Source organism: Bidens hawaiensis, unplaced genomic scaffold (assembly GCF_021521415.1).
Source record: "Bidens hawaiensis isolate Kalapana, Puna unplaced genomic scaffold, B.hawaiensis_p1.1 tig00023626_1, whole genome shotgun sequence".
Lineage (NCBI taxonomy): Eukaryota > Viridiplantae > Streptophyta > Magnoliopsida > Asterales > Asteraceae > Bidens > Bidens hawaiensis.
This window is the reverse complement of record NW_027493706.1, coordinates 161,051-186,407: the sequence shown is the minus strand read 5'-3', so window position 1 is coordinate 186,407 and position 25,357 is coordinate 161,051. Positions and strand designations below refer to the sequence as shown.

The 25,357-nt window shown below is 36.3% G+C and overlaps 1 protein-coding gene and 1 pseudogene across 1 annotated transcript; both read left to right on the top strand.

Annotated features, from left to right (window-relative positions):
• The first annotated feature begins 3,352 nt into the window (after positions 1-3,352).
• On the top strand, positions 3,353-8,476 carry LOC143567760 (protein trichome birefringence-like). Its single transcript, XM_077054086.1, has 5 exons — positions 3,353-4,179; positions 4,928-5,120; positions 5,205-5,398; positions 5,482-5,640; positions 7,956-8,476. The coding sequence occupies exons 1-5, from the start codon at positions 3,368-3,370 to the stop codon at positions 8,290-8,292; spliced, it is 1,695 nt and encodes a 564-aa protein (XP_076910201.1). The 5' UTR covers positions 3,353-3,367; the 3' UTR covers positions 8,293-8,476.
• A 6,768-nt stretch (positions 8,477-15,244) lies between these two features.
• LOC143567754 (secreted RxLR effector protein 161 pseudogene) lies at positions 15,245-16,000 on the top strand (annotated as a pseudogene).
• The last annotated feature ends 9,357 nt before the right edge of the window (positions 16,001-25,357 follow it).

Sequence of the window (25,357 nt, the reverse complement as noted above, 5' to 3'; positions counted from 1 at the left end):
TTACAAAAGACGACTATGTCGAAGACCAAAAATAAATATAAAAAATGAAATATGTATTGTAACTTTTCGGTAATGATCTTATGTTTTTTTAACTTCTAAAATTACAAAACAAAATAAAATATAAATTTTACTTATATTGTTCAAATTGTATTATAACTTTAATGTTTCAGGGTTTATGTACAACTTGGTCCCTGGACCCCTAACCAAGTTCAACTGGTTTGAGGTTTTACAGCTCTTTAAATCGGTTTCAACTTGAACAGGTTTTCACGAGCCAATTTTAACTTGCTTAACCATTAAACAAACCAAACGAGTTTAGAGTTCATACCGGAAATGTTCACCTCTATCTTTATCTATAGGGGAGATGGAGAAAACATACCAATCAAATAAAGTTTTTTTTTGGTTACTAGGAGAGTGCCATTAACCGTCCGTGTGGGTACGATTTACTATATATCGGTGATGATGTGGCTGCCAAGAGGGCTACACTAAGGTGAGGAAGACGAATTGTGTGAAGTTATCTCTGCAACAGCGAAGTAGCTGTGAGGAGGACGAATTAACACGGTGTACACCTTCTTTGCAAGCAATGCATTGGGTCCCACTGATATTAAATTTGATTAAAAGCATGTTTGGGATTGAGTTTGAAAAGTATTTATGGTTTTTCAAAAACCCATTTTAAAAAGCCAGGATTTGAGGCAAAAACTGCTTTTTAACCTTTCAAAAAGTTAAAATAAAATATTTTTTATGATTACCAAACACCATTTAACTTATTAACTTTTTAAAAAAGTCAATAAACCAATAAAGTGTTTTCAAACTCAATCAAACATGTCCTAATTTGTAAGGGAAATTTGATAAGAAAAGAAAATTAGAAAATTGACTCATATCGTCAACATGTACGGAAAGGCCACCCACTTGTCATGTTTGTAGTATTATATTGTCACTTGTTTTATAAAGCCAAGAGTAATCACAAGAGACCAATACTTTTCTCCCCAAAAAATAGAAACAAATCCAACAGGCTTTTAAATGCCCTTATTAAGAAGAGCAAAAAAATTGAAAAAAAACGCCCTTATAAAATCAACGTTATAGGTTCCCTTATGATTTATGGTATAAAACTAGAAAAAAAAATCTTAGTAACTTTCTAATATAGGAAATTCACTAATATTAGCAATGGAAACTATATATTTCATACTTTTTAAAACATTATCATGCTAGAAAACGTTTAACTATAAAATGCTTTAATCAAAATAACTATCTAAAATAGGAAATTCAACTTTGTTAAATTTTGGAAAAACATGGTCCATTATTTATTTATAGCGAACAACTTTGGTTCTTAATTTCGTACAGAAGTTAGAATAAGATTAGGTGTAACCAACAATAAAATATAACTTAAGTTATACAAATACATGTTGTGTAAGCAAAAGTCTATAAAGTAACCGATCTTGACCTCACTTCGAATTATACGTTAATCGTTATTTTTCATTAAATAAGTACACGAGTTCGAAACTAGAAACTCATATCAAAATATTAATCAAAAATAAATTCCAAACCGAGCCCGTGAGTTTTAAATGGCTTTTGTTTTTGTTTATAATTCTTACACATCCATATTAAATACTTCCTCATGAATTATTAACCTGATTAATATAGTGTTCATATTTATTTTTTTCTATCAAAAGCATAAGTGTGAAGGCTAAATCTGTAATCTAGTGTAGTGTAGGTGTTAAGACGCGTTATTGCTAGAAGCATAGAAATCTATTCTAGTATCACTAGGACAGGGACATTAATGTAAATTTATCTAGTTAAAGTGTAAGGAAACCAGAACAAATCTAACTATAGATATGAACAAAATCTTATTTAAGTAACCTCGTACTCAACTAAATCTAACAAACGAAAGACTCGATACAGATTGTAAATGGTGAAATGAAACAAACTAAATGAGACAATAAGTTAAAAAAAAACACACTGCCGATTGAAAGAACTGAATCATGGTATGAAAATCATGATCATGCATTCATACTCTTAACTGATAGTATAGTGGTATGTGTGACTATTATTCATGACATGCGTTACTATTAGTTGTGGAATCATAAATTTATGCAAATTTACTCGTTATAAGATTTTCAAAATTAGTCTTTAACAGTGTTTTAGAAGAAAATAAATAAAAAGTTCGAACAAGTAAAATAAAGAGTTCGAAGTAATAATGAACAACGTAATAAACTTTTAGAAGAAAAAAAAATACTTTAAAAAACCGATCCAATAGCCGATTAATACTGCAGGTTCAACTTGTCGGCTTGAAGTGATAACCGTAATGTTCAACTGAAAGTGGTTTTAGAATACTTAAGCGTATTATCTAGGCCTTTCTTGGCCGACTGACCTTTATAATTCTAAAAAAAGTACTTGATGCTAACAAATATGAAAAATTAGTACAAATAATATTTCTTGCGTCGTTTACTTATAAGATATATATTTTATTTAGAAAAGTAAACTACAAAGTAAGTCATGTAAGAAACTGTTTTCATCTTTGTGTTTTGTCGAACATCTTAACATCTCAAATTTAACCCTTAACATTTTCTTCACCTATGACAATATATTTCTCTCATTAGTCCCTTCAATCTTTAACAATCTAGCACCAACTATGATACATTTACCGTAAAGTATAACCATCATTTCTCAAGAAACTATATATCTATTTACTTTCCAAAGATAAATAATCATGCTTGTGATACATCTTCAAAACAGTCAAGTATAAGTGAACCATATACGTATATATGCGGATCTATTACTTTAACTATGGTTCATTAAAAATAATTAACATTTATTAAGCAGTTTTGTAGTGATATTACTTTCTTTCTGATGACCAAATATTATCCATTTTCTGAACGACAATTTTTTCCAACTTAAAACCATCACTTGCATTTGCAAGTATTTAAACCCACTATTAAATGCAAGTATTTAAACCCACTATTAGCATGCTTAGAGTGAAGCTCTACTTCACTTCTGGTAGATGTAGGGTGCACCCGATCAGGCACACTAGGGCAAATGGGTCAGTAACATAAATCAGGTAATGGTTTTGGGTATGAAAACCCGATAATAAAAACCGTAAAAGAATGGGGCAGGCAGATGATCAGGTACTTCACAGTCACACTATGAATATTACCGACCTACTTTCATCTAATTATATAGTCTTGGATTCGATAAACGATACTTTCTATTAATATCAACACTCAAAAACGCGTCACGTATAAAAATAAAAATTTAAACCTTTAGCAACAACGGTATCCAGTTAGTATGACACCACCAATCATCTTCTCTCTCTAATCACACACTCCATTCTCTCTCTCTCATAATACCCTGGACTCCACAGCTCCACTAATCCATGGCGGATTCAGCCAAATATACACCCATTAATAATAACGTACCAACAACTGAACCTTCAGATTTCAAGTTCCCCAAATTATTCACCTTCAGAACTAAAAAAACCAGGGCTTTTGCCTACGCATTCATCGCTATCTTCATCGCTTTCACTGTGTTTTTAGCCTTCAATCCTTCACAAAGCCCTTCTTCTCCATGGTTCTCCAACATCTTTAATGGGTCAAGCTTCAAAATCCCTAGCTCTAAAGCAAATACTTCAGATGGGTCTGTTGGATCTCAGTTTTCTTCCGTTTATTCTTACTTTTTTAACAGCAATTCAACCCAATTGAACCCGAAGTTAAACGGTACTGGTACTGGATCTGGCAGTGTGAACATATCAGCACCGACAGTTACTAATAATAATATTAATAATAGTAGTAGTAATAATAATAATAATATTCCGTTGGTTAATCGGAATCAAACACTGAAGCTAAATCAGACAAGGGTTTCGACTCCTCCGGTTGAATTGGGTTCGAATCAGACGATCCGGGTCAAAAATGATACTGTAAGTGGAGGTAAACCCGGTTCGAATACGGTAAAAATGAAGCCGGAAAAAGGTGATACAGGTGGAAAGAGTGAGGTGATTGGTGATTTGGTGAAGAATTTGACGAATTGTGATATGTTTGATGGGGAATGGGTGATGGATCAGTCGTATCCGCTTTATAAACCGGGTTCGTGTTCGTTGATTGATGAGCAGTTCAATTGTTTTAATAATGGTAGACCGGATAAAGAGTTTCAGATGCTTAAATGGAAGCCGAAATCCTGCACTTTGCCAAGGTGTGTTAGAGCTAAAAACCCTGATTTAATTAGTTACCATTTGTCAATTAGTTTGATTTATTATAAGTTCATTAATTGATTGTTGCATACGATTACTTGCTTCTGGTTATTGATTATTAGTTTATTACTGTTAATTCTAGACAGTGTTATAGAACTCGTAGTTGTAGGCGCCTGGTCGGGCGGTTGGGTACTGACTAGCGATTAATAGGGATGATCGGAAATTATTCGGAATGATGTTTTATATGTAATTTTTATAAATTATGTATATCGACATAATTATTCAAACTTATTTATCCGATTGGATTAGTAAGTATAATGTTTCAAATGCCTCAAAGATTTTGACCAATTTTGACCGATTTAGAAAGATTTGGACTGGCTTTGACCGACTACCAATTTTTAGGTCCGATTAGCTGAAATCACATATGTTGATCGCTGATTTCTGATTAGGCACTAGTCGGGCGGTGGGGACTAGGGTACCGACTAGTGATTAATAGGGATTAATCGGATTGGATTATTAAGTATCATTTTTCAAGTACTTCAAAGATTTTGACCTGTTTTGACCGAAATTTGACTGTTTTGGACCGGCTTTGACCGACTACTGGCTTTTAGGTGTGATTAGCTGAAATCGCATCGCTTAAATCGCCGATTTCCGGTTAATTGGTGGCTAATACCGAATTTGACAATACTGATTCTGGATCTTGCCGGTATTTCATAAACTGTTGTATTGAATTATTTGTTACGTTTATAGGTTAGATGGAAGCCATATGCTGCAATTATTAAGGGGAAAACGATTAGTATTTGTTGGCGATTCGTTAAACAGAAACATGTGGGAATCGTTAGTTTGTATCTTAAGAAACTCTGTAAAAGATCAATCGAAAGTTTACGAAGCTTCAGGCAGGCACCATTTCAGATCAGAACCTTCTTATTCGTTTGTATTCAAGGTAAATTACTAAATTCAGTAGAATCTTTTGAATTAGGATTGTAATTTGCATAGTGTGTTAATATCCATTGTTTTTGAACTGTAGGATTACAATTGTACAGTTGAGTTCTTTGTAGCGCCATTTATAGTTAGAGAATCTGTTACTAAAGACAAAAACAGAACAAAGAAGGAGACCCTTCGGCTTGATTTGATTGGTACTTCGGCTGATCAGTACAAAACTGCTGATATTGTGGTCTTTAACACGGGTCATTGGTGGACTCATGAAAAAACCGCAAAAGGGTAATTAACTAATTATAACTCTTTATTTGAATATTTTATAGTGATGGTCATGTTGGTTATAATATAATGATGGTGAATTGCAGGAAAGATTATTATCAAGAAGGTAGTCATGTGTATAACGAGCTTAATGTTTTAGAGGCGTTTCGTAAAGCTATGACAACGTGGGGAAGATGGGTTGATGCTAATATAAATCCTAGCAAAACTTTGGTCTTTTTTCGTGGTTATTCGGCTTCACATTTCAGGTAAATCATATTAGATTTGCGAATAATTAAAATACATTAATATAGTAACAAAAATTGTATTAGTGAGCTAATTAATGTAGTTACTTAAAAAAAACTGGTTTAGCATGTTACAAACATTTGATAGTAAACAACCTTTGTTCCACTTAATCTGCTTGACCTAGTTGACCAGTCTCATCGTTGACTAATAGGTAATCTTCTAGCCATTTTTTTACCCGTTTCATTTTCCCCATAACTTCATGGTTGCCAATGTAAAAAAGAAATCACAACCCAAATTGACTTTTTTATATGTAAGAGTTAAGTGCCATTTTAGTACATGTGGTTTGGTCAACTACGCAACTTTAGTACTTTTTTATAACACCGTTTATTTTGCTCGTTAAATCAGGGGCAGTTTGGTAATTTTACCTTTCTTCTCTCACTCTGTCTTCTACGTCATCTCCCCCTTCTACCTATTCCCCACAACCACCACCATTTCTTAAAGATACCACCATATTTGTATATCTCATCACCATTTCTGACAAGATACCAACATATCTATGTTTAAAACCACAAGCACAACATATCCATGTTTAAAACCACAATCCAGCAACCATCGCCGGACTGCCGCAACAACCCGATAACCACCGCCGGACCGCCGCAACACCCAGCCACCACCGTCGGTCCGCCACAACAACCCGATAACCACCGCCGGACCGCCGCAACACCCAGCCACCACCGTCGGACCGCCGCAACAATCCAGCAACCATCGCCGGACCGCCGCAACAACCCAATAACCACCGCCGGACCGCCGCAACACCCAGCCACCATCGTCGGACCGCCGCCACTAACCCTAGACACCACCTACCAGACCTGCCGTCACCAACTTAACCTTACCTCCAAATAACATGTTATGAGAATGCAAAAAAAAACTTCAGATGTTTAGGGTTTGGATTTTGAGATTTTGGGAAAAAAATTAAAGAGGGTAGATAGGTATGTAGAAGACGGGGAGAGAAAAGGAGAAGGGAAAAATAGTGAAATTACCAAAATGCCCCTGATTTAACGAGCAAAATAAACGGTGTTAAAAAAAAGTACCAAAATTGCAAGGTTTTTGAACTGAGGTAGCCATTTGCACAAAATAAAGAATAGGTACTAAAGTTGCGTAGTTGATCAAACCACAGGTACTAAAATGGCACTTAACTCTATATATAAATAAGTTACATAAGTTGACCATGTGAAATCATTTTTGTCACTTCCAAGTTCCAAGTTCTATGGTGAAAAGGCGGTCAAAGATTGTAAATATCAGTCAGCAATGCTGGATATTGGGGAAATTTCGTATAAAACCTGGAAATCTGAGAGGCGTGATAGCACTTTCAGATCAAATTATTTCGGTGGTTCACCCGAATAATTTAATCGGATACAACTCAGAGAATTTTGAACAACTAGTATAATTTTGAGTGGATTGATTGAACCAAAAAAAAATTATAATAATAATTATATATGACAAAAACATGAACGAATCTCATATGAGGAAAAACTGCCAATGGCAGTTGAAAACGGTTTCCCAACCGTTTTTGTGAGGGAAAAATAATTTCGAAAGTAAACGTTAATTATTTAAAAATTCAAAATCTAATGAATTTTTAACATAACAATATTAACGAAAATAAATTTTTTCCAAGCTGACCTGGCAGCTCGACCCCAGCCAGGGGCGCCGCCCCTTGGACCCTGCTACCGGGGGCGCTGCCCCCTTGGATCCCCATTCAGGATTCCAACCGAACACTCGGAATTATAATAACTCAAACAAGCGTGCCGCCCGCACCTCCTAACTTGTTTGATGTGTATTATAAATCCATTTGGTCACCAAATCAATCCCGATTACACTAAAATATCTAACACTGGATAGGTGCTCATCGGGCTATTTGGTTATGAACTTCTTTTTTGGCGCTATCTTAACCCATCCGTATTGAAAATGTGTCTAATTGGACCGAATTCAACCAATTAAACTGATTTATTCGGTTAGCTACTTAGGTTATCCAATTAAACCAGTTATTATTCGATTATTTGATTGAATTCGGTTCGGTTGTCTGAATAAGCAAGATTTGTTGAACCGAAAACTAAATTCACAATTCGGATACGGTTGAGAGAGAGTATATTTAGTCAACTTTCAAGTTCTATGGTAAAAAGTTAGTCAAAGATTGTAAATATCAGTCAACAATGTCCTAATGTGCAAATCACTCAACTGTACAGAAAAATTAATGACCGTTAATGAAAAAGACGAGTTGTGTAAACACATGAAAACATGACAAAAAGTGTAATTTACTCTTTTTATTTGTTTTTGACAGAGGAGGACAGTGGAATTCTGGAGGTCAATGTGACAACGAAGTCGAGCCTATAAAAAACACGACATACTTATCACCATATCCCGACAAAATGTTGGTTTTAGAAAAGGTTTTAAGAGGCATGAAAACCCGAGTCTCGTATCTGAATATCACGAGACTGACCGACTTTAGAAAAGACGGGCACCCGTCGATATACAGAAAGCAGCATTACACCGAGGTAGAAAGAAGATCACCGTTACATTATCAAGATTGTAGCCATTGGTGTCTTCCAGGTGTACCGGATTCTTGGAATGAGATCTTGTATGCTAAGCTTTTGGCAAAACAATACCAAAAGAGTTAGTGAAAATGTGAAAGTATAACACGGTCCTAGTCGAGTCAACTCGAGTTGTGTAGAGTTGAGTTGAATCAGGTTTATAGATCTAAGAAATGTTAATTAAATTACTTCCTTATTTTTGTGTTCCCTTTGGGGAATGTATAAACAAATAAGCATATGATCCAAGAAGAATGGTATTTTATTATTTTTTTATTTTTTTAAGATGTGTTATTTGTTTATTATGTTATGTTCAAAGGATGTGGTCAGGTGGTCTTTCTCGGAAACACCAACATATTTTAAATTCCTTCTGTTTACAAAAACATATACTTTAGAATTTTTATGTTTTAAGGTTTTTAAAATTGTATCTGACCGGCCGGTTCAACCGGTCAAAGTTGGAACGGCCTGCTTTAGTGGTTCAAAAGTATATGTAAACTAAAGCCTGCCACATGCCACCCTGTGAGTGGTTGACAATTTCTCTCTGACTTTTATTACGTATTAAGATAAAGTAACCACTAAAGAAATAGTGATATGGTTCAAAATGGGTTGTAAACTAGTCAAGCCGGCTTGTTTATTTTAACGAGCTCAAAATGTGAGCTCGGACTTAGCTCCTTTATAAATGAATCGGGCTGAGCCGTTATCAAGCCAACTTGTTTATTTTAAAAAATATTTTTTTATAACTTTTACACATTCATACACAAAAACAAAAATTAATAAGTTTTTTAATCTTAACTCATTGAAACAATGATAGTGAATTGCTATTTCAAGAACTATGATCCTCGTATAAATTTTTGTACTTCGTGTTTCATTAGAAAATGTTAAATGACCGTTATTTATGGTATTTTCAATAATATGACTTATATTTGGTTTATAAAAATACAAATTATAATTTAGGCTTCAATTTATAAGAAAAGGCAATAATAAAACAACATACGGTCTAAAAAGGTCAATAAACACATATGTTTTGACGTGTTTTTAAACATAAAACAAATAAAGAAACAATGTTGAACGTTTTTCATTTTTTTAGCATCTTAAGCTCATTCAAACTAATTTAAAATTCATAAATGGTACAAAAATACGTAGATGTATGGGGGAAAAAGAGAGAACAGAAAACTTCGTGAACAAAATCCTTTAAATCAGCAATCAAGTTCCCTGGAAACTTTAAAAGGAACATTATGTGCCTTGCGAACAAACCAACCAAGATGATCAACTATCACATCCAAGAACAAAAATGAGTATCAAATTCAATAATTTTTTTAAAGAAATAAACACATTTTGTTTAAAATAAAACTTAGGTTTCTGTCATTGGCGCTTGTTTATTTAACGATTCATAATCTTGACTCGGCAAGTCAAGATATCTAATCCGTGGACACAAAAGTGGCTCCCTGTACTAAACCTCTATTGTCAGCTAACTTATTCAAAAAAAGGATGATTTTCAGTTAAGTACTAAATACAAATTTCTAAACAAATAAGAAAATAATGAAAAGAACTAGAAAACATAAGAAATGAAAACGAACTTTGGTTTAAAATAAATGAGAATAAGGATTACACGGGTACTAACTACTAACTCCTCCTAAACATGCTAAGCTGACTAACGAAAGACAATCTGATTGACAATCACCGAAACGGCTACAAAAAAAGACTCAGTTATGGATGTGTGTTCCTTTAATCGGTATGAAAGCTAGGGAGTTGATATGCCCTTTTAGGCCCTAAATACTATGAACAATGAAGTGCAATCAGTGCCACATGGATCCAAATACCTATCTGAGGCATTTTGAAATCTTAGTACTATCGAACCAATGATATCATAGACAATACCACTAATGATTCAACTATCACCCAAAATTGATTTTAATAACCTAAGACCAAGTAGTTTTAAGGACAAGAACAAACGAGCATATTACTAATTTGCATAACAACTCACCACATAATGTCATATACCACTACTAGCACACACAAGGATTATAAAAAAATCACATGTGGAGATTACACACACAAATAAGATTTTAACAGATAACTAATTAATAAGCTGATTCCATTAGGTCGATACGGTTGACTGGTTAAGTATACAACATATTAAAAATTAACGTTTTGACCCCAACATTGTTACACTATTGCATTTTGCCCCTTCTACTATTTGTACCGTAACAAACAGAAAGTCAAAGCATGCTAGAACTCGTGAGACGTGAATACCTGAATGATAATCAATGTTTACGGGATCAAAACTGGTTGAGTAAAGTTAATGGCAAGAAAGTAAAAAAAAATGAAGAATGAATTAAAGAGTTTAGACTAAACAATTAACATTATGAACACATTAACCGAATTCTATCTGCATTCTTTGACGATGAATAAACTTGAATTGCAATTCTTTGCTCCAAAAATTAATTGTCGTCCTTGCCCAGGCGATAAAGAAAGATCCATGCCAACTGAATAGACACACATGTATATATGTTCGACTCACCCCGGACACAATGGAAGTTGAGTGACGGACCCAGGAATTATTTTCTTGGGGGGCGACATTGTAACTTAAGACTAATTTTAAGGGGGGCGATCAGGATTTTCACATACAAATAACACTAAAAAAAAATTAAGGTGAGCGGCCGCCCCCTTACCCATAACATAGGTCCGCCAATGAATGGAACACCAACCAGATGGATTAAACTATCAAATCAAAACCCATTGACCAAAGTGCGCACTTGTACACGCCTTGATCAGACCCGTCACCAATTATTGCACCACCCAAACACTGCAAAAGTCGAAGCCAGACACACTCGAAACAACTCTAGCCCACATAACATTGTGTTGGTAATTTCCATATTACTAGGCCCGTCACATGTCGGTGACCGGGTTGGACCTATTGGGCCTATGGAACTCTTTAATGATGTAATGAGTTATGGGGTTACAATTGGGCTTTTATATTTGGTAACTACTTGTTAACCAAGCTAGGGTATCCCTATAAATACATAGCCATGTTAGGGTTATTGTATAAGTGAGAGGGATTATTGTATTCAAGTTTTGTGTAATTTCTTGATTATAATAATATGTGAGTTTACCCTAAATATTGTGTACTCGTTTGTGTTTCCGTTATCAATTTGTTCTTGAATTGGTATCAAGAGCTATTTCAAAAAATAAATATAGTAATAACAAACCCCACCACCGTCGATCGATGAAGTGGTGATCGAAGTCAAAACTCAAAAGGCAAAAAGGTGATGCTTCACATTTAAACCCACCGTCGATCAAGAAAAGGTGTACATTGCTTCAAACAAGGTTGTGATTGGTTTCTTGGCAATAGAAGTCAAAAGTGGTTGATTTTGTAATTTTTTTGCCGACAAGTTCAAGAACAAAGAATTATAAAAGTTGGTTTTTAATTCTTTTTTGTTTTATTGGTTCATCTTGTTTTCGCGGTTGGAGTTTGACGAAGAACAATGGGTGATAAGGAAACAACGAAGACGAGCGGTATGAGCGGAAGCGGGAATGGGAACCCGAATGCGTTCCAAAGTCCCATGCTAACCTCTACTAATTACACGATATGGGCTATTCGAATGAAGGTACTCTTGAACGTGCATAAGGTTTGGAATACCATTGATCCGGGTGAAACCGATGCTGAAAAAAGCAACATCGCGATAGCGTTGATTTATCAATCGATCCCGGAAGCGACAATCATGCAAGTGGGTAATCTTGATTCGGCCAAGGAGATTTGGAATGCGATTAAGACGCGTAATCTTGGGGCTGATCGGGTTAAGGAGGCAAGATTGCAAACTCTCATGAACGAGTTTGATGGTATGAGGATGAAAGAGACGGAGACCATTGATGAGTTTGTGGCGAAACTCTCGTGTACGGCGTCAAAGGCGGCAAGTTTAGGAGAGATGATCGAGGAAACTAAAATGGTCAAGAAGTTCCTTTCAAGTCTACCCCGAAGTAAGTTTATTCAAATTGTTGCGTCTCTTGAACAAACTTTGGATCTCAAAACTGTTGGGTTTGAAGACGTGGTGGGACGTTTAAAAGCATACGAGGAGCGGATTCGGGAAGAAGACATGCATTCCGAAACCCAAGGTAAGCTTATGTTTCAAAGGTCTGAATCCTCAAGTAGTCGATACAATGATCGTGAGTCCACTCGTGAAGGTCGTGGACGTGGAGGAGGGCGAGGACATGGTGGTCGCGGGCCGAGTCAAAACCGCGGTCATCAAGAAAACGCCATGAACCGGGAAAACCGTGAGCATAAGTGCAAAACCCGGGACCTCTCAAAGGTTCAATGTTATCGATGTGATGAGTTTGGACACTTTGTCCATAAGTGTCCCAACCGAAAACAGAAAGTTAAAGGCGAAGCAAAGTTAGTTGAAGCGTCCGAGACAAGGGATCCATCATTGTTTATGATTAAGAGTGTTCAGGAAACGGTGTTCTTGAATGAAAAGAAGGTTATACCCGAAAACTACGAGTCCAAAGATGTTGATGAATGGTACTTAGACAACGGCGCAGGTAACCATATGACGGGTAACAAGTCTTTCTTTTCTGAAAATAACAATCGTGTCATGGGAAAGGTTAAGTTTGGGGATGACTCTTATGTTGATATAAGCGGTAAAGGGTCGATTTTATTTGAGGCTAAAAGTGGTGAACATCGTTTGCTTACGGATGTTTATTTTATACCGAGTCTTCGTAGCAATATCATTAGTCTCGGTCAAGCCTCGGAACACGGGTGTGATATTCATATAAAAGATAACTACCTTACGATGCATGATGGGCAAGGTAGGTTATTGATGAAGGTGACTCGTTCCCCTAATCGGCTATACCAGATACAATTAAAGATTGGTAAACCGGTTAGTTTACTTAGCCGAATTGAAGAAACAAGTTGGTTGTGGCATGCTAGGCTTGGCCACTTGAACTTTGAGTCAATAAAGCTAATGGCCAGGAGGGAGATGGTTGAAGGGATGCGTGGCGTTTCCCATGAAAACAAGTTATGTGAATCTTGTTTGGTCAGGAAGCAAACGAGGCAATCCTTTCCTAATTCGACGGCGTTTAGGGCAACTCGAGCCCTAGAACTTGTGCACGGTGATTTGTGTGGACCGATTACCCCTCCAACAATAGCGGGTAACAAGTGCATTTTTGTTTTAATCGATGATTACTCACGATTTGTTTGGACGTATTTGTTGAAGGCTAAAGATGAGGCGTTTGAAGCTTTCAAGAAGTTTAAGGAATTGGTTGAAAGTGATGTCGGGAAAAAGATCAAGACGTTTCGTACCGACCGAGGTGGTGAGTTTACCTCACATGAGTTCAATCAGTTTTTTGACATGGAAGGCATTCAAAGACATCTAACGGCACCATACACACCTCAACAAAACGGGGTGGTTGAAAGACGGAACCGAACCTTATTGGATATGACACGGAGTATGTTAAAAGCAATGGGTGTTCCGAATTACTTATGGGGTGAGGCAATCCGACATGCCACGTACATCGAGAATCAGATTCCTACTCGTGCCCTAAAAGAGAAGACGCCATATGAGATGTTGAAAGAAAAGAAACCGAATATTGCTCATTTAAAAGTATTCGGTTGTGTGGCGTATGCAAAGATAGTGGGCACTCACTTGAAAAAGCTCGATGATCGTTCGAGAATTTTAGTGCATATCGGAGTCGAGACCGGGTCCAAAGCTTACCGGTTGTTCGATCCGAAGACCCAGAAGGTTGTGATAGCTCGTGATGTGGTTTTTGACGAGAAAAAGACATGGGTTTGGTCTAATTCGGCTCAAACCAATGAAGAAACGGAGCTAGCACCGGGTTTATTTTGGGTTGATTGGAATGGGGTTATTGATACTGGAGTTGGGCAAGTTGTAACCGAGCATATGGGAAGCAACAACATTAGCGACGAAAATTCAGCTTTGTACCAAATTCAGCAACAGAATCAGCGACAACTTCTGTCGCTAATTCAGACAACCCATCAGCACCTTTAGCGACAACATCTGACACTCTGGTCGCTAATTCCAACAACTCAGCAACAAGTTTAGCGACATCAGCATCCAGTTTAGCGACACCAGCAGCAAATGGTTTAGCGACAGCAGCACTTATTGAACCAGAAAGTAACCTGAGAAGATCTACACGTGTTCCGATCGCACCGGTTAAGTTCAATGATTATGTCCTAGGTTCGGAAGTGGAGGACATTGAACTTCTTTTGTTAGAAGAAGGTGAACCGAGGAATTTTGGTGAAGCAAAATCCAAACCGGAATGGATAAAGGCTATGCAAACGGAACTTGAATCCATTAAACGAAACGACACATGGAAGTTGACCGAGTTACCGAGAGGGGCTAAAGCTATCAGATTGAAGTGGGTTTTCAAAGTGAAAAGAAATGCAGATGGTTCGATTAATAAATATAAAGCAAGACTCGTGGCAAAGGGTTATGTGCAACAACCCGGAGTTGATTTTGACGAGGTCTTTGCTCTGGTGGCGAGACTTGAAACCGTACGCATGCTCATTGCCATTGCAGCTACCGAGGGATGGCAATTACATCATTTGGATGTAAAGTCGGCATTTTTACCTGGGGAGCTACAAGAAGAGGTCTTTGTTTCTCAACCATATGGGTTCGTTCAACCCGGGGAGGAAAACAAGGTCTATAAGCTAACCAAGGCTTTATACGGTTTGAGGCAAGCACCACGAGCGTGGAATACCAAGCTTGATGGAATTCTTACGGGTTTGAAATTTGTGAGGTGTTCGAATGAACAAGCGGTGTATCGGAGATTGATTGGAACCGATATTATTATTGTCGGCATGTATGTCGATGATTTGGTCGTTACGGGTTCGAACAACGATCACATTAATCAGTTCAAACTTGCGATGTCCAAGAAGTTTGAAATGTTTGATTTGGGAATGCTCACTTACTATCTCGGAATCGAAGTCTCACAGTTGGAGAATGAGATTTAAATCCATCAAAGTGCTTATGCTCAAAGGTTATTGAAAGAAGCCGGGATGGAGGATTGTTATCCTAAAAGTGTACCCATGGATCCTCATGTTAAATTGTCTAAAGCCGAGGATGATGTTGATGCAGATGCAACGGAGTACCGAAAGTTGGTTGGGTGTCTTCTTTACTTGTTAAACACTCGACCTGATTTGGCGTTTTCGGTTGGCATGGTTAGTAGATATATGCAAACTCCAAAGAAGTCTCACTTGGCAGTAATTAAACAAATTCTTCAGTTTATTCAAGGAACTGTTGGATGGGGGATTAGGTATAAACGAGGTGGATCAAAGGAGTTGATTGGGTACAGTGATAGTAGCCATAACATTGATGAAGATGATGGAAGAAGCACTACCGGTCATGTGTTTTATTATGGGGGAGCCCCGATTTCTTGGTGCTCACAGAAGCAATGCACCGTAGCGCTTTCATCATGTGAGGCGGAATACATGGCGGCGAGCTTAGCTGCGGGACATGCCGTATGGTTAGGTGAATTGTTGGCAGAATTGACCGGAAGGAAATTTAAAGAAGTGGTGTTAAAGATTGATAACACATCGGCGATTGCCTTGGTTAAAAATCCCGTTTTTCATAGTCGGAGCAAGCACATAAAGTCCCGATTTCACTATATACGGGAATGCGTGGAGCGGAAGGAGTTAGCGGTGGAGCACATTAGTGGCAAGGAACAACGAGCTGATATTCTTACGAAAGCACTTGCAAGAATCAAGTTTGACGAGATGAGAAGATTGCTCGGTGTTGAAGATCTCCTAGTTTCGAGTCGGAAATTAGGGGGTGATTGTTGGTAATTTCCATATTACTAGGCCCGTCACATGTCGGTGACCGGGTTGGACCTATTGGGCCTATGGAACTCATTAATGATGTAATGGGTTTATGGGTTACAATTGAGCTTTTATATTTGGTAACTACTTGTTAACCAAGCTAGGGTATCCCTATAAATAGATAGCCATGTTAGGGTTATTGTATAAGTGAGAGGGATTATTGTATTCAAGTTTTGTGTAGTTTCTTGATTATAATAATACGTGAGTTTACCCTAAATATTGTGTACTCGTTTGTGTTTCCGTTATCAATTCGTTCTTGACATTGCACCACCCAAACACTGCAAAAAATATCAAAAGATAAAGATGAAATAAAGATATATCGAAAGAAATAAAACAAGCAACAAACAAATATATTCAAAATGGCTAAAGTAATAACTCAGTTTGTCTTTTGAATTGGGGTGTCCCGACAATGCGCTAAAAAATTTGATGTAGCAAAATATATAGATTTTTAATAATATATTTTTTATTTCACACGATTGGGATTTAGATTTATAAATAGCTAGTGTTTCGTTTTTATTTGGTGCATATGTAGTTTAGTGCAGCGAGATTTTGAAACAAGTCGTTGGATATGTTTTCGTTTCGTTCCTTTTCGACCTTTTTTATTTTGTTTCCCATTGTTAGTTTCGTGTGCTTTCAATTTCCGGGGGGGGGGGGGGTCTTTTTCTGGGTCGATTTGTACTTTTCTCGTACTGTCTAGTTTCTTACTAGCCGGTTTATTCAAATAAATATTTTGTCTTTAAAAAAATAGTCATCAAGCAAATGAAAATCAATCATGCCAAAATTCCAAATTGAACCTGCAAGATTAATTGGTTGAAGTAGGCTTCTCTTGGTGGACAAGTCAAGAAGTAGTGCTGGAGTCGAATCATTTCAAGGAAACCTATGAATCATCAACTGTTACTTTGAATCTATATGATGAGGAAATTGTAGTTCAGGTGTAACACCCTCCAAAATTTTGTTCCAGGATATCAACTTTTTAAAGTTGGAAGACCAAAATGTATCACTTCACATAAATAAGCAGTGTAAACGTACGGTTTGTCCGTTTATCGTATATAAATTAAATGTTACAGTTTATATTCGAAATATTGTAACTTGAGCATTTAGCAGAAGATGTGACCGTTTCAATGGAATACAACGCTTGGATCGATTCATAATTTTCATTCCTAATCTTTTTTCAATGGAATACACACTACGTGAAAAATGACCTTCGGTCACACGAAAAAAGTGTGGCCGTAGTCCTTTAGCTACACACGTCTAGTTCAGGTCATGTGTGACCAAAGGTCGCGACATCGTAGGTATCATATGGCCACACACAGTTTTTATTGGACTTATGTGGTTATAAGTGTGGCTAAAGGGTACCGGCATTAGTTGCTGGCTATCAAGAAGCCTCTTCAATAAGTGTGGCTAAATGGTAGAAAATTGCCACATGACTATTTACTAGGTGTGACCATTGCACGTATAGAGTCACATGAATTCATGTTTCAGCCACATGAATTTTATAATAATGTGGCTAAGAGGGTTGTGGTAAGCGAGCATTGTGACCTATACTGTGTGGCTATAGCAAAGCAATGGCCACTTGAATTTAATAATAGTGTGGCTAATTATATTATATAGACACTGGATGCTACATTAAATGTGGCTAACAATGTTTACTTGCCACTCAAACACTCCTTTGTAGATTATAATGTGGCTATTGTCTTACCGTTTATCACACATAATGCTTTTCGTAATTTAAAATGCGGCTATTGTCGAAATTTTCGTCACACATAGTAAAGTATTGTGTTGCTAATCATATCATATAGACACTGTAGGTTATTGTCAGTGTTGCTAAAAATGTGAACTTGCCACTCAAACACTCTTTTGTAGTTTGTGGTGTGACCATTGTTTTACCGTTTGACACACATAATGCTTTTCGTTATTTAAAGTGTGGCTATTGTCAAACTTTTCGTCACACATAGTGATGTATTGTGTGGCTAATCATATCATATAGACACTGGAGGTTATTGTCAATATGGCTAAAAATGTGAACTTGCCACTCAAACACTCTTTTGTAGTTTGTGGTGTGACCATTGTCTTACCGTTTGTCACACATAATGTTTTTTTGTAATTTAAAGTGTGGCTATTGTCAAATTTTTCGTCACACATGGTGATGTATTGTGTGACTAATCATATCATATAGACACCGGAGGTTATTGTCACTGTGGCTAAAAATGTGAACTTGCCACTCAAACACTCTTTTGTAGTTTGTGGTGTGGCCATTGTCTTACCGTTTGCCACACATAATGTTTTTCGTAATTTAAAGTGTGGCTATTGTCAAACTTTTCGTCACACATAGTGATGTATTGTGTGGCTAATCATATCATATAGACACTGGAGGTTATTGTCAATATGGCTAAAAATGTGAACTTGCCACTCAAACAGTCAAACACTCTTTTGTAGTTTGTGGTGTGACTATTGTCTTACCATTTGTCACACATAATGCTTTTGTAATATAAAGTGTGGCTATTATCATACTTTTGGTCACACATAGTGATTTTTCCAATGACGTTTGATCTCGTTCCGTCACACAAACCAAAACCAAGTGATGAAAGTGTGGCCAGTGGCTAGTGATGGACATACAAAAATATGTAGAGTGTGGTTATTTTATGTCATTTGGTCACACTTAGTGATTATTTATATGACGTTTTATATGATTCCGTCACACACACAAAAAACGAAGCAAGCATGGTGTGGGTAATGGTTATTTATAGCCACACGAATTTTTGTGTTTTCGGTGTGGCTATGTCACACTTATAGCCACACATAATTTGTTATCTCCATCAACTTTGCTATCATTCCGTCACACAACATTAATGTTTGTGCTGTGGCTAATGGTCATTTATAAACTCGAAATTTTGTAATTTGAAGTGTGGTTATTGTCTTATTTTTGGTCACACCTATTAAATGTGTTTCTATGTGGTCAATTCTGTGTAATTAAGCAATATATAATTATTTTTATTTTTGTGCAATAATATAAAAAAGTTGTAAACAAGCATGACAAAACAAAATAAGAAACAAATTATATTAACAATAATATTCACTTAAGCAAATCTATACATATTTTTGTAAGATATATGCAAAATAGGCTATATCTATCATCATCATCGTACTCAGTATATCCCACCAATAGCAAAGCTATGGTAGGGTCTGAGGAGGGTAAGATGTAGGCAGTCTTACCTCTACCCCATAGGGATAGAGAGGCTGCTTCCGGTGAGACCCCCGACTCGATAGTAGTTTTGCATCAAGCCTTGGACATAAGGCACATAGCACTCAATCATCGGGACACCGGCTGATCGGTGCATGTACCCTTATCTTTCAGCTATCAACGCCACTACATGATGTCTGATTAACCATCCGTTACTTTTAACGTTATTTTCACGAAATTAGTAAAATAACGTCAAAATTAGTGCAATTTCACTTTTGCCCACCCGAGGGTTCACACATATATACATTATATGTGCGCACCGCAAGCAGGGCTAAAGGCTATATCTATATATATACAAAATAACGACTACCTATATACTAGCTAAGGCGTCGGTTTTCTTGGCACTGCTCCTTGTCTTCTGTTTGTTCACCATGTCTATTGTTGTGTACTTTACCTTTGACTTCTTGCAAGCTCTGTCTGAGTTTTTTGAGGATGAGAGTGGTTGTAGCTGGAACAATAAAATATGAAAAACAAATATGTATAATTAATGTCATATTTTGTAATTGAATATAACAAAATAGGAACAAACCTCTTTGTCACAAAAGATATGATCTTTAGTGATATTTTGTAATTGAATAGAACAAAACAGGAACAAACCTCCGTGTCACAAAAGATATGCTCTTTTGTGATATTTGTTAGGGGTATTCACGGTTCGGCTTTCACGGTTTTTGAGTCAAACCATGAACCAAACCGTTGGTAATGGTTTTTATTTTTGCATTACTCTTCCATTCTCTCTTTCTACATCTCTTACTTTCTCTCTCTACGTTTTAGTTTACATTCTTCATCCGAGATTCGAGTATCTTTGATGATTTCCGCTCAATGGAGTTACGGATTTATCCGAACTTAGTTGTTAGATCCATTCCCGGTACCTACAAATATATTTGATGAGATGTGTTAGGCTTGAAACGAAATATTATAAAATGGATATCACATTTATTAGTAATTATGGACTTAAGACTAAGCATTGGCAGGAAACTCACACTCATAAAATATGTTTTGGGGACACTTTCGTAGTTCGTTATACTATTTCTCAATGTTTCAGGTACCAGACACAATAACTGAAACCTTCAAAAAAAATATAAATAATTCTTTTTTTTTTGGGGTGGGGTGGGGGGATTCAAACAATAAGAAACATTGGGTGGTGTGTGGCCTAATGTTGTCAAACCTAAGTCACACGGTGGCTTAAGGGTGGGGAATATAAGAATCATGAACTTGGCATGCACTTTTAATCTTTTGTCATAGGGTTATGGCGTGCAAAAACACAAGAAAATTTTTTATGGCATATGTGTATCTCAGCTCTATATAATATTCAGATTTTGGCAATCTTGCTAAGTCTTCATGGTCGGGTGACTCGGGTCCTTGGAGGTGTAATGTAAAGGTGGTGGATTACATAGCAAATCTTGGTGTGGATGTGATTGGTCAATTCAAACGAGAGGTGGGTTTGGGCCTTGCCGGTGGATCAGATGCACCCACTTAAAAGACATCTTCCCAAATCTATATGCTAGAGATTCAAATGAAAGTCGCCTAATCTCTGATAAAGTGTGTAAAGATCTGGATGGAAATACACTTTATTTGGGAGTGACGGGTCAAAATCATCAGAAGAAAGTTCAACTCTGAAGTGGAGGATCTATAAGGTATGAGTAAAGACGATAGTTTTGTGGTAGGGCAAGATCGGTGGAGGTGGTCTAAAGAAGTCTCGAGGGGGTTTCATTGTTAAATCACTTAGATTGGTGTTGAATGGCCGGGTCTTCTCTGAGACGCATACCAAAAACTTCTCTTGGCCTAAATGGATGCCCACAAATGTTGCGTGTTTTGTTTGGAGGCTTGTGCAAGACCGAATTCATGTTGCTAATAACAGGGGTGTGTTGAGGCCTTGGTAATCTGGGATGGATATAGACAACTGGTGTGGTGTGGTTAGAAATGGCACCAACTTGACAAGCATGTCCGTTCAAGAAAGATTGGTTTAATTTGATGCGCGCGCGGATCTAAGGGGAAGGATTTGAGCTAGGAAAAATAGGTTTTAAATCCCTGGTGATGTTTCTAATTTGTTTGGTGTGTTACGTATGATGTAACTATTTTTGCTTTATTTACATTTCTATATCTTTTATGCAACTACCTGCTGCCTTTTAGTTTTACTTTGTTGTAAAAAAAAGAAAAAGCATTAGCATTTGCTTTTAATTTGATGCATGCATATGCTTCATATTACATATATATATCACTTAGGGTTTAGAGGTAGTTTTGTAATTAACCATGGTATGGTGCACAAGAAGATTACTTGTTTAAAGTAACTTTTAACAAAATATACTGCGTGAATTAACCAAAATTAATTTATCGCCTAGTTATGAGCAATGTATTGCATGCACAAATGTAAAACTTGCAACTAGAGTTGAGTAGCTCCGTGTGCAAACAACCTCTTGGCCATTCTGAACAAATTTGGTTGATGTCAAAATATACTGCAAAATTAACCTAATGCATTTTAATCCTGGCCGGCCCAATAGAAAAATGAACCCAAGCAAGGGCTTGAGGCCTTAAAAAATATAGGGCCCCCACTTTTAAAAAATTAAATGTATTAAAGAGAACTTGGGCCTCCACTGATTAATTAAATGAAAGTAGTCAAACTTTATATAAAAATTACTTAAAATTAAAGTGTCTTAATTTGACCATGAGTGATGTATTATATATAGTATAGATGTAACCGTCATATTTATACAAAGACTGTAAAAAATGGAGCGCCAAGATTAAAAGTTGATAATAACTGACCTATTCAACACAGTCAAGAGTTGTCTAAAAGTTAGTTGTAACATTTTATTGATCGGGAATTATATATAAATATAATTGGCTCAGTGTCTCAATTAAAAAAAATGCATAAAAGAATCAGTTTTTGAGAATTTAAATAGATCTCTATTTATTTCTAACAACGATGATCACGCCTCATCAAATAAACAACGATACATTCTAAATCAAATTTGAATATAAGTAGACGTATTAAAGATGTTGTTTCAATAATGTTAAAGGTTTGTATGTATAAAATTGGATGGTAAACATAAAAAAAGGTTACTTTTTTATCATTATATATTCATGTTCACAACTTTTGTAAAGAAAATACTAATGATAGAGCAGTTGCTATAAACATGCAAACATATGAAGTTGAAGTTACAAAGTAAAGTAAAGTAAACTTGCAAAGTTAAGTAAAGTTGCAAGGTAAAGTGAAGGAAATGTGTCATATTATAAGGTGTGGGTGCCATTTTACTTCTTATTTTATTGTGCCACGTCAGTGACGCATCATACCACACTCCACTTTCTTCAACAATAACAAAGAAATGGTTACCAATTCATCACTAGAATTAAGTTAATGCAACTAAAATTAAAAATTATGTATAAATAAATTATATTCATTTAAATAATATAACTAAATAAAAACAAAATTACTTTCATTCAAATAAATATAACTCATTCAAATAAATATAACTAAACTAAATAAAAAAATAAAATAAAAATTACACATGTAATTTAATATAACTAAAACTAAAAATAAAATTAAATAACAATACACCCCCACCTTCCCCATCATATTTGTGCACTCTTTCTCTCTCTGGATCTTCATAGAACACCCACCATTTTCCCATCTCCACCACAAAATTAGATAGAAGTTTGAGTTTGTGGTTTAGAAAATTGTCAAACATAACGGCATATGTATCGATGAATTCTCCAACAAAAATTCACCGCCAGCGGCACCGATTTGAGTGGGCTGGTGTTCACCGTTGACACCGCCTGCCACGTATGCGTCTCCATCGGTATATCGAGGACCACACCTGACAGTCTAAGGCATTGAATGAGAAGATAAAAACAATTAATTATATTGTGTCGAATAATAAAAAATTATAATAACTGTGCAGCATTATTCCAGTTTAGACCCAAACAGATTAGTTAGACTAGCCTATACTCATCCTTTTATATACATTCAAAAATCACCGACCACTTAAATCATACTTCAAGTATCAAAACCACTATTAGTCATGACATGAACCATGCTTAGCATTTTTTTCAACACGTTGTGAGTTGTGACGAATGGATCTTTAAAATTAAATACTATTTCATATTTACAGTAAATTACGAATTTCGGGCTATCCAGAACTACTACGAAGTTTGGTCTCTTAACTAACCTTTCTTATGTAAGAAATAATGAATTTAAAGTTAACATTATATTATAGTTAAAAAAATTTGTAATAAAGCATTAAAAAGAAAATCAACAAATTAACCCAATATCCAGTGGCGGACCCAGGATTTTTTGTCAATGGGGTCCCAATTTTTTCGGTTTACAAAATTTTTCGGGTCGGTCGTTATTCGGGTCGGGTCGAGGCGAGGAACATAATAAAACACGGAACTATGGTGTCATTGGAAACAAGTAAGTAGAAAGAATCTAAATTACAAACTAGATGAAACATACACTTTTAATTCATACCCGAAAAACATGAACGTAATCTATATATATGGTCTTACATAATTGACCAAAACATGAAAAAATAACTTTAACACAAATAAATGATTAATTATAATATACATACACAAGGTAAATAATAAAAGAATATGCAAAATCCATGTTAACATTATATATGTTGCATGGTGATAATGACTATATGAGAGAAACTAACAAAAAGCACAAATACCCTAACTGAATAACTAAGACTAGGATATTAAAAAAACAACAAAAGAGGAGTATGATGGGGCTTGAACCTACAACCTCTCACAAGTAAAACAAGGGACTTTCCACTGTACCAGTTCAATGTTAATAGTATGGGTTCCAAGTATTAATTTTTATGGGGTCCTTACAAAATTTAATATACCGTCTCTAAGTAATTTTTAAAAAACATCGGTGTCCCGGGACCCCGATCGGACCTATGTGGGTCCGCCCCTGGTACCAAGCGTTGATTAGAGGGTTGGTGGAGACCTCCGATGATGAACAATTTTTTTTTTCTTAAGAAATTAAGGGAGTCTAAAAAAAATATTATTTCAAACCTTGTGGTGGGGACACCAGAGATCTCTTGAAAGTGCTTATGTTGAAAAATTGTGAGTCCCTATATGCAGAAGCAATATCTTTTATTAGATCATCTAATAGAAACCTAAGCTTCTCGATGAAAGATCCGAGGACCCGGCAAGCATAGGTTACTATTAGACGATCTAATAAAAGATACTGCTTTTGCGCGTGGGGGCTCGCAATTTTTCAACATAAGCACTTTGAAGAGATCTAGCACTTTGAAGAGATCTCTGGTGTCACCATCATCACAAGGTTTAAAATAATATCTTTTTTGGACGCCCTTAATTACTTAAGAAAAAAAATAAAATTTGTTCATCATCAGAGGTCTCCACCAACCCTCTAATCAACGCATGGTACGCAGGCAACGACCCCTCCGTGTTACATCCGTGCCCGTTTGGTCGTCATAGATGTTGCGGAGTTTCCACCAGTCCGCGACGGACAGGGGACGTGTGGTTGGGTGCGGACATAAAACTTATAAAGTCCCTAATGATATGTTTCTGGGTACGGGTCCAGTTGCCGTACCATATTATGTGTACCACCATGTTCGGGCTTAACACCGGTCCCTGGTGGTACTGCATTTCGGCGCAAGGGAAGCTGGTGAACGGTGGGGAAATGGTACGGAAGAGGAGACGACGGTGGTCAGGAAGAACAAAAACAAGGCGGCAATGAAGATGGAAGAGATCGACATCTTGTGATAGTGATTTGAATTAAAACAAGTACGATGAGAAGGTAATCTGAAGCTGATTGATTTTTTTTTTCAGAGAAATTGAAGGAGAGAAGTTCTGATAGTTTGAGTGGAGACAGTGAGGTCCAGGGATGTCATATTTATAGCACTTTGGTGTCATTGTGGGATGGGACGTACTCCAAACCTTACATCTTTTTGAAGGAAATAAACAAAGCCTTTAAAATAAATTGGAAAATCAAAACTAAATGCTCTTTGAAATATTTCTTAATTAAAAAAATAAAAGTTTGATTTGAAGTACATATTTTGTAAAATAGTCCATTAAGCTACTTTTGGATTATTATCCCATTTGCTGTTTATATTCCG

What these genes read in the sequence shown, in the direction of transcription:
- LOC143567760 (XM_077054086.1), top strand. Translation starts at nt 3,368, where the DNA reads ATGGCGGATTCAGCCAAATATACACCCATTAATAATAACGTACCAACA. An exon ending in AAATCCTGCACTTTGCCAAG is followed by an intron (nt 4,180 to 4,927) that starts GTGTGTTAGAGC and finishes TTACGTTTATAG; the next exon opens with GTTAGATGGAAGCCATATGC. An exon ending in CATGAAAAAACCGCAAAAGG is followed by an intron (nt 5,399 to 5,481) that starts GTAATTAACTAA and finishes GGTGAATTGCAG; the next exon opens with GAAAGATTATTATCAAGAAG.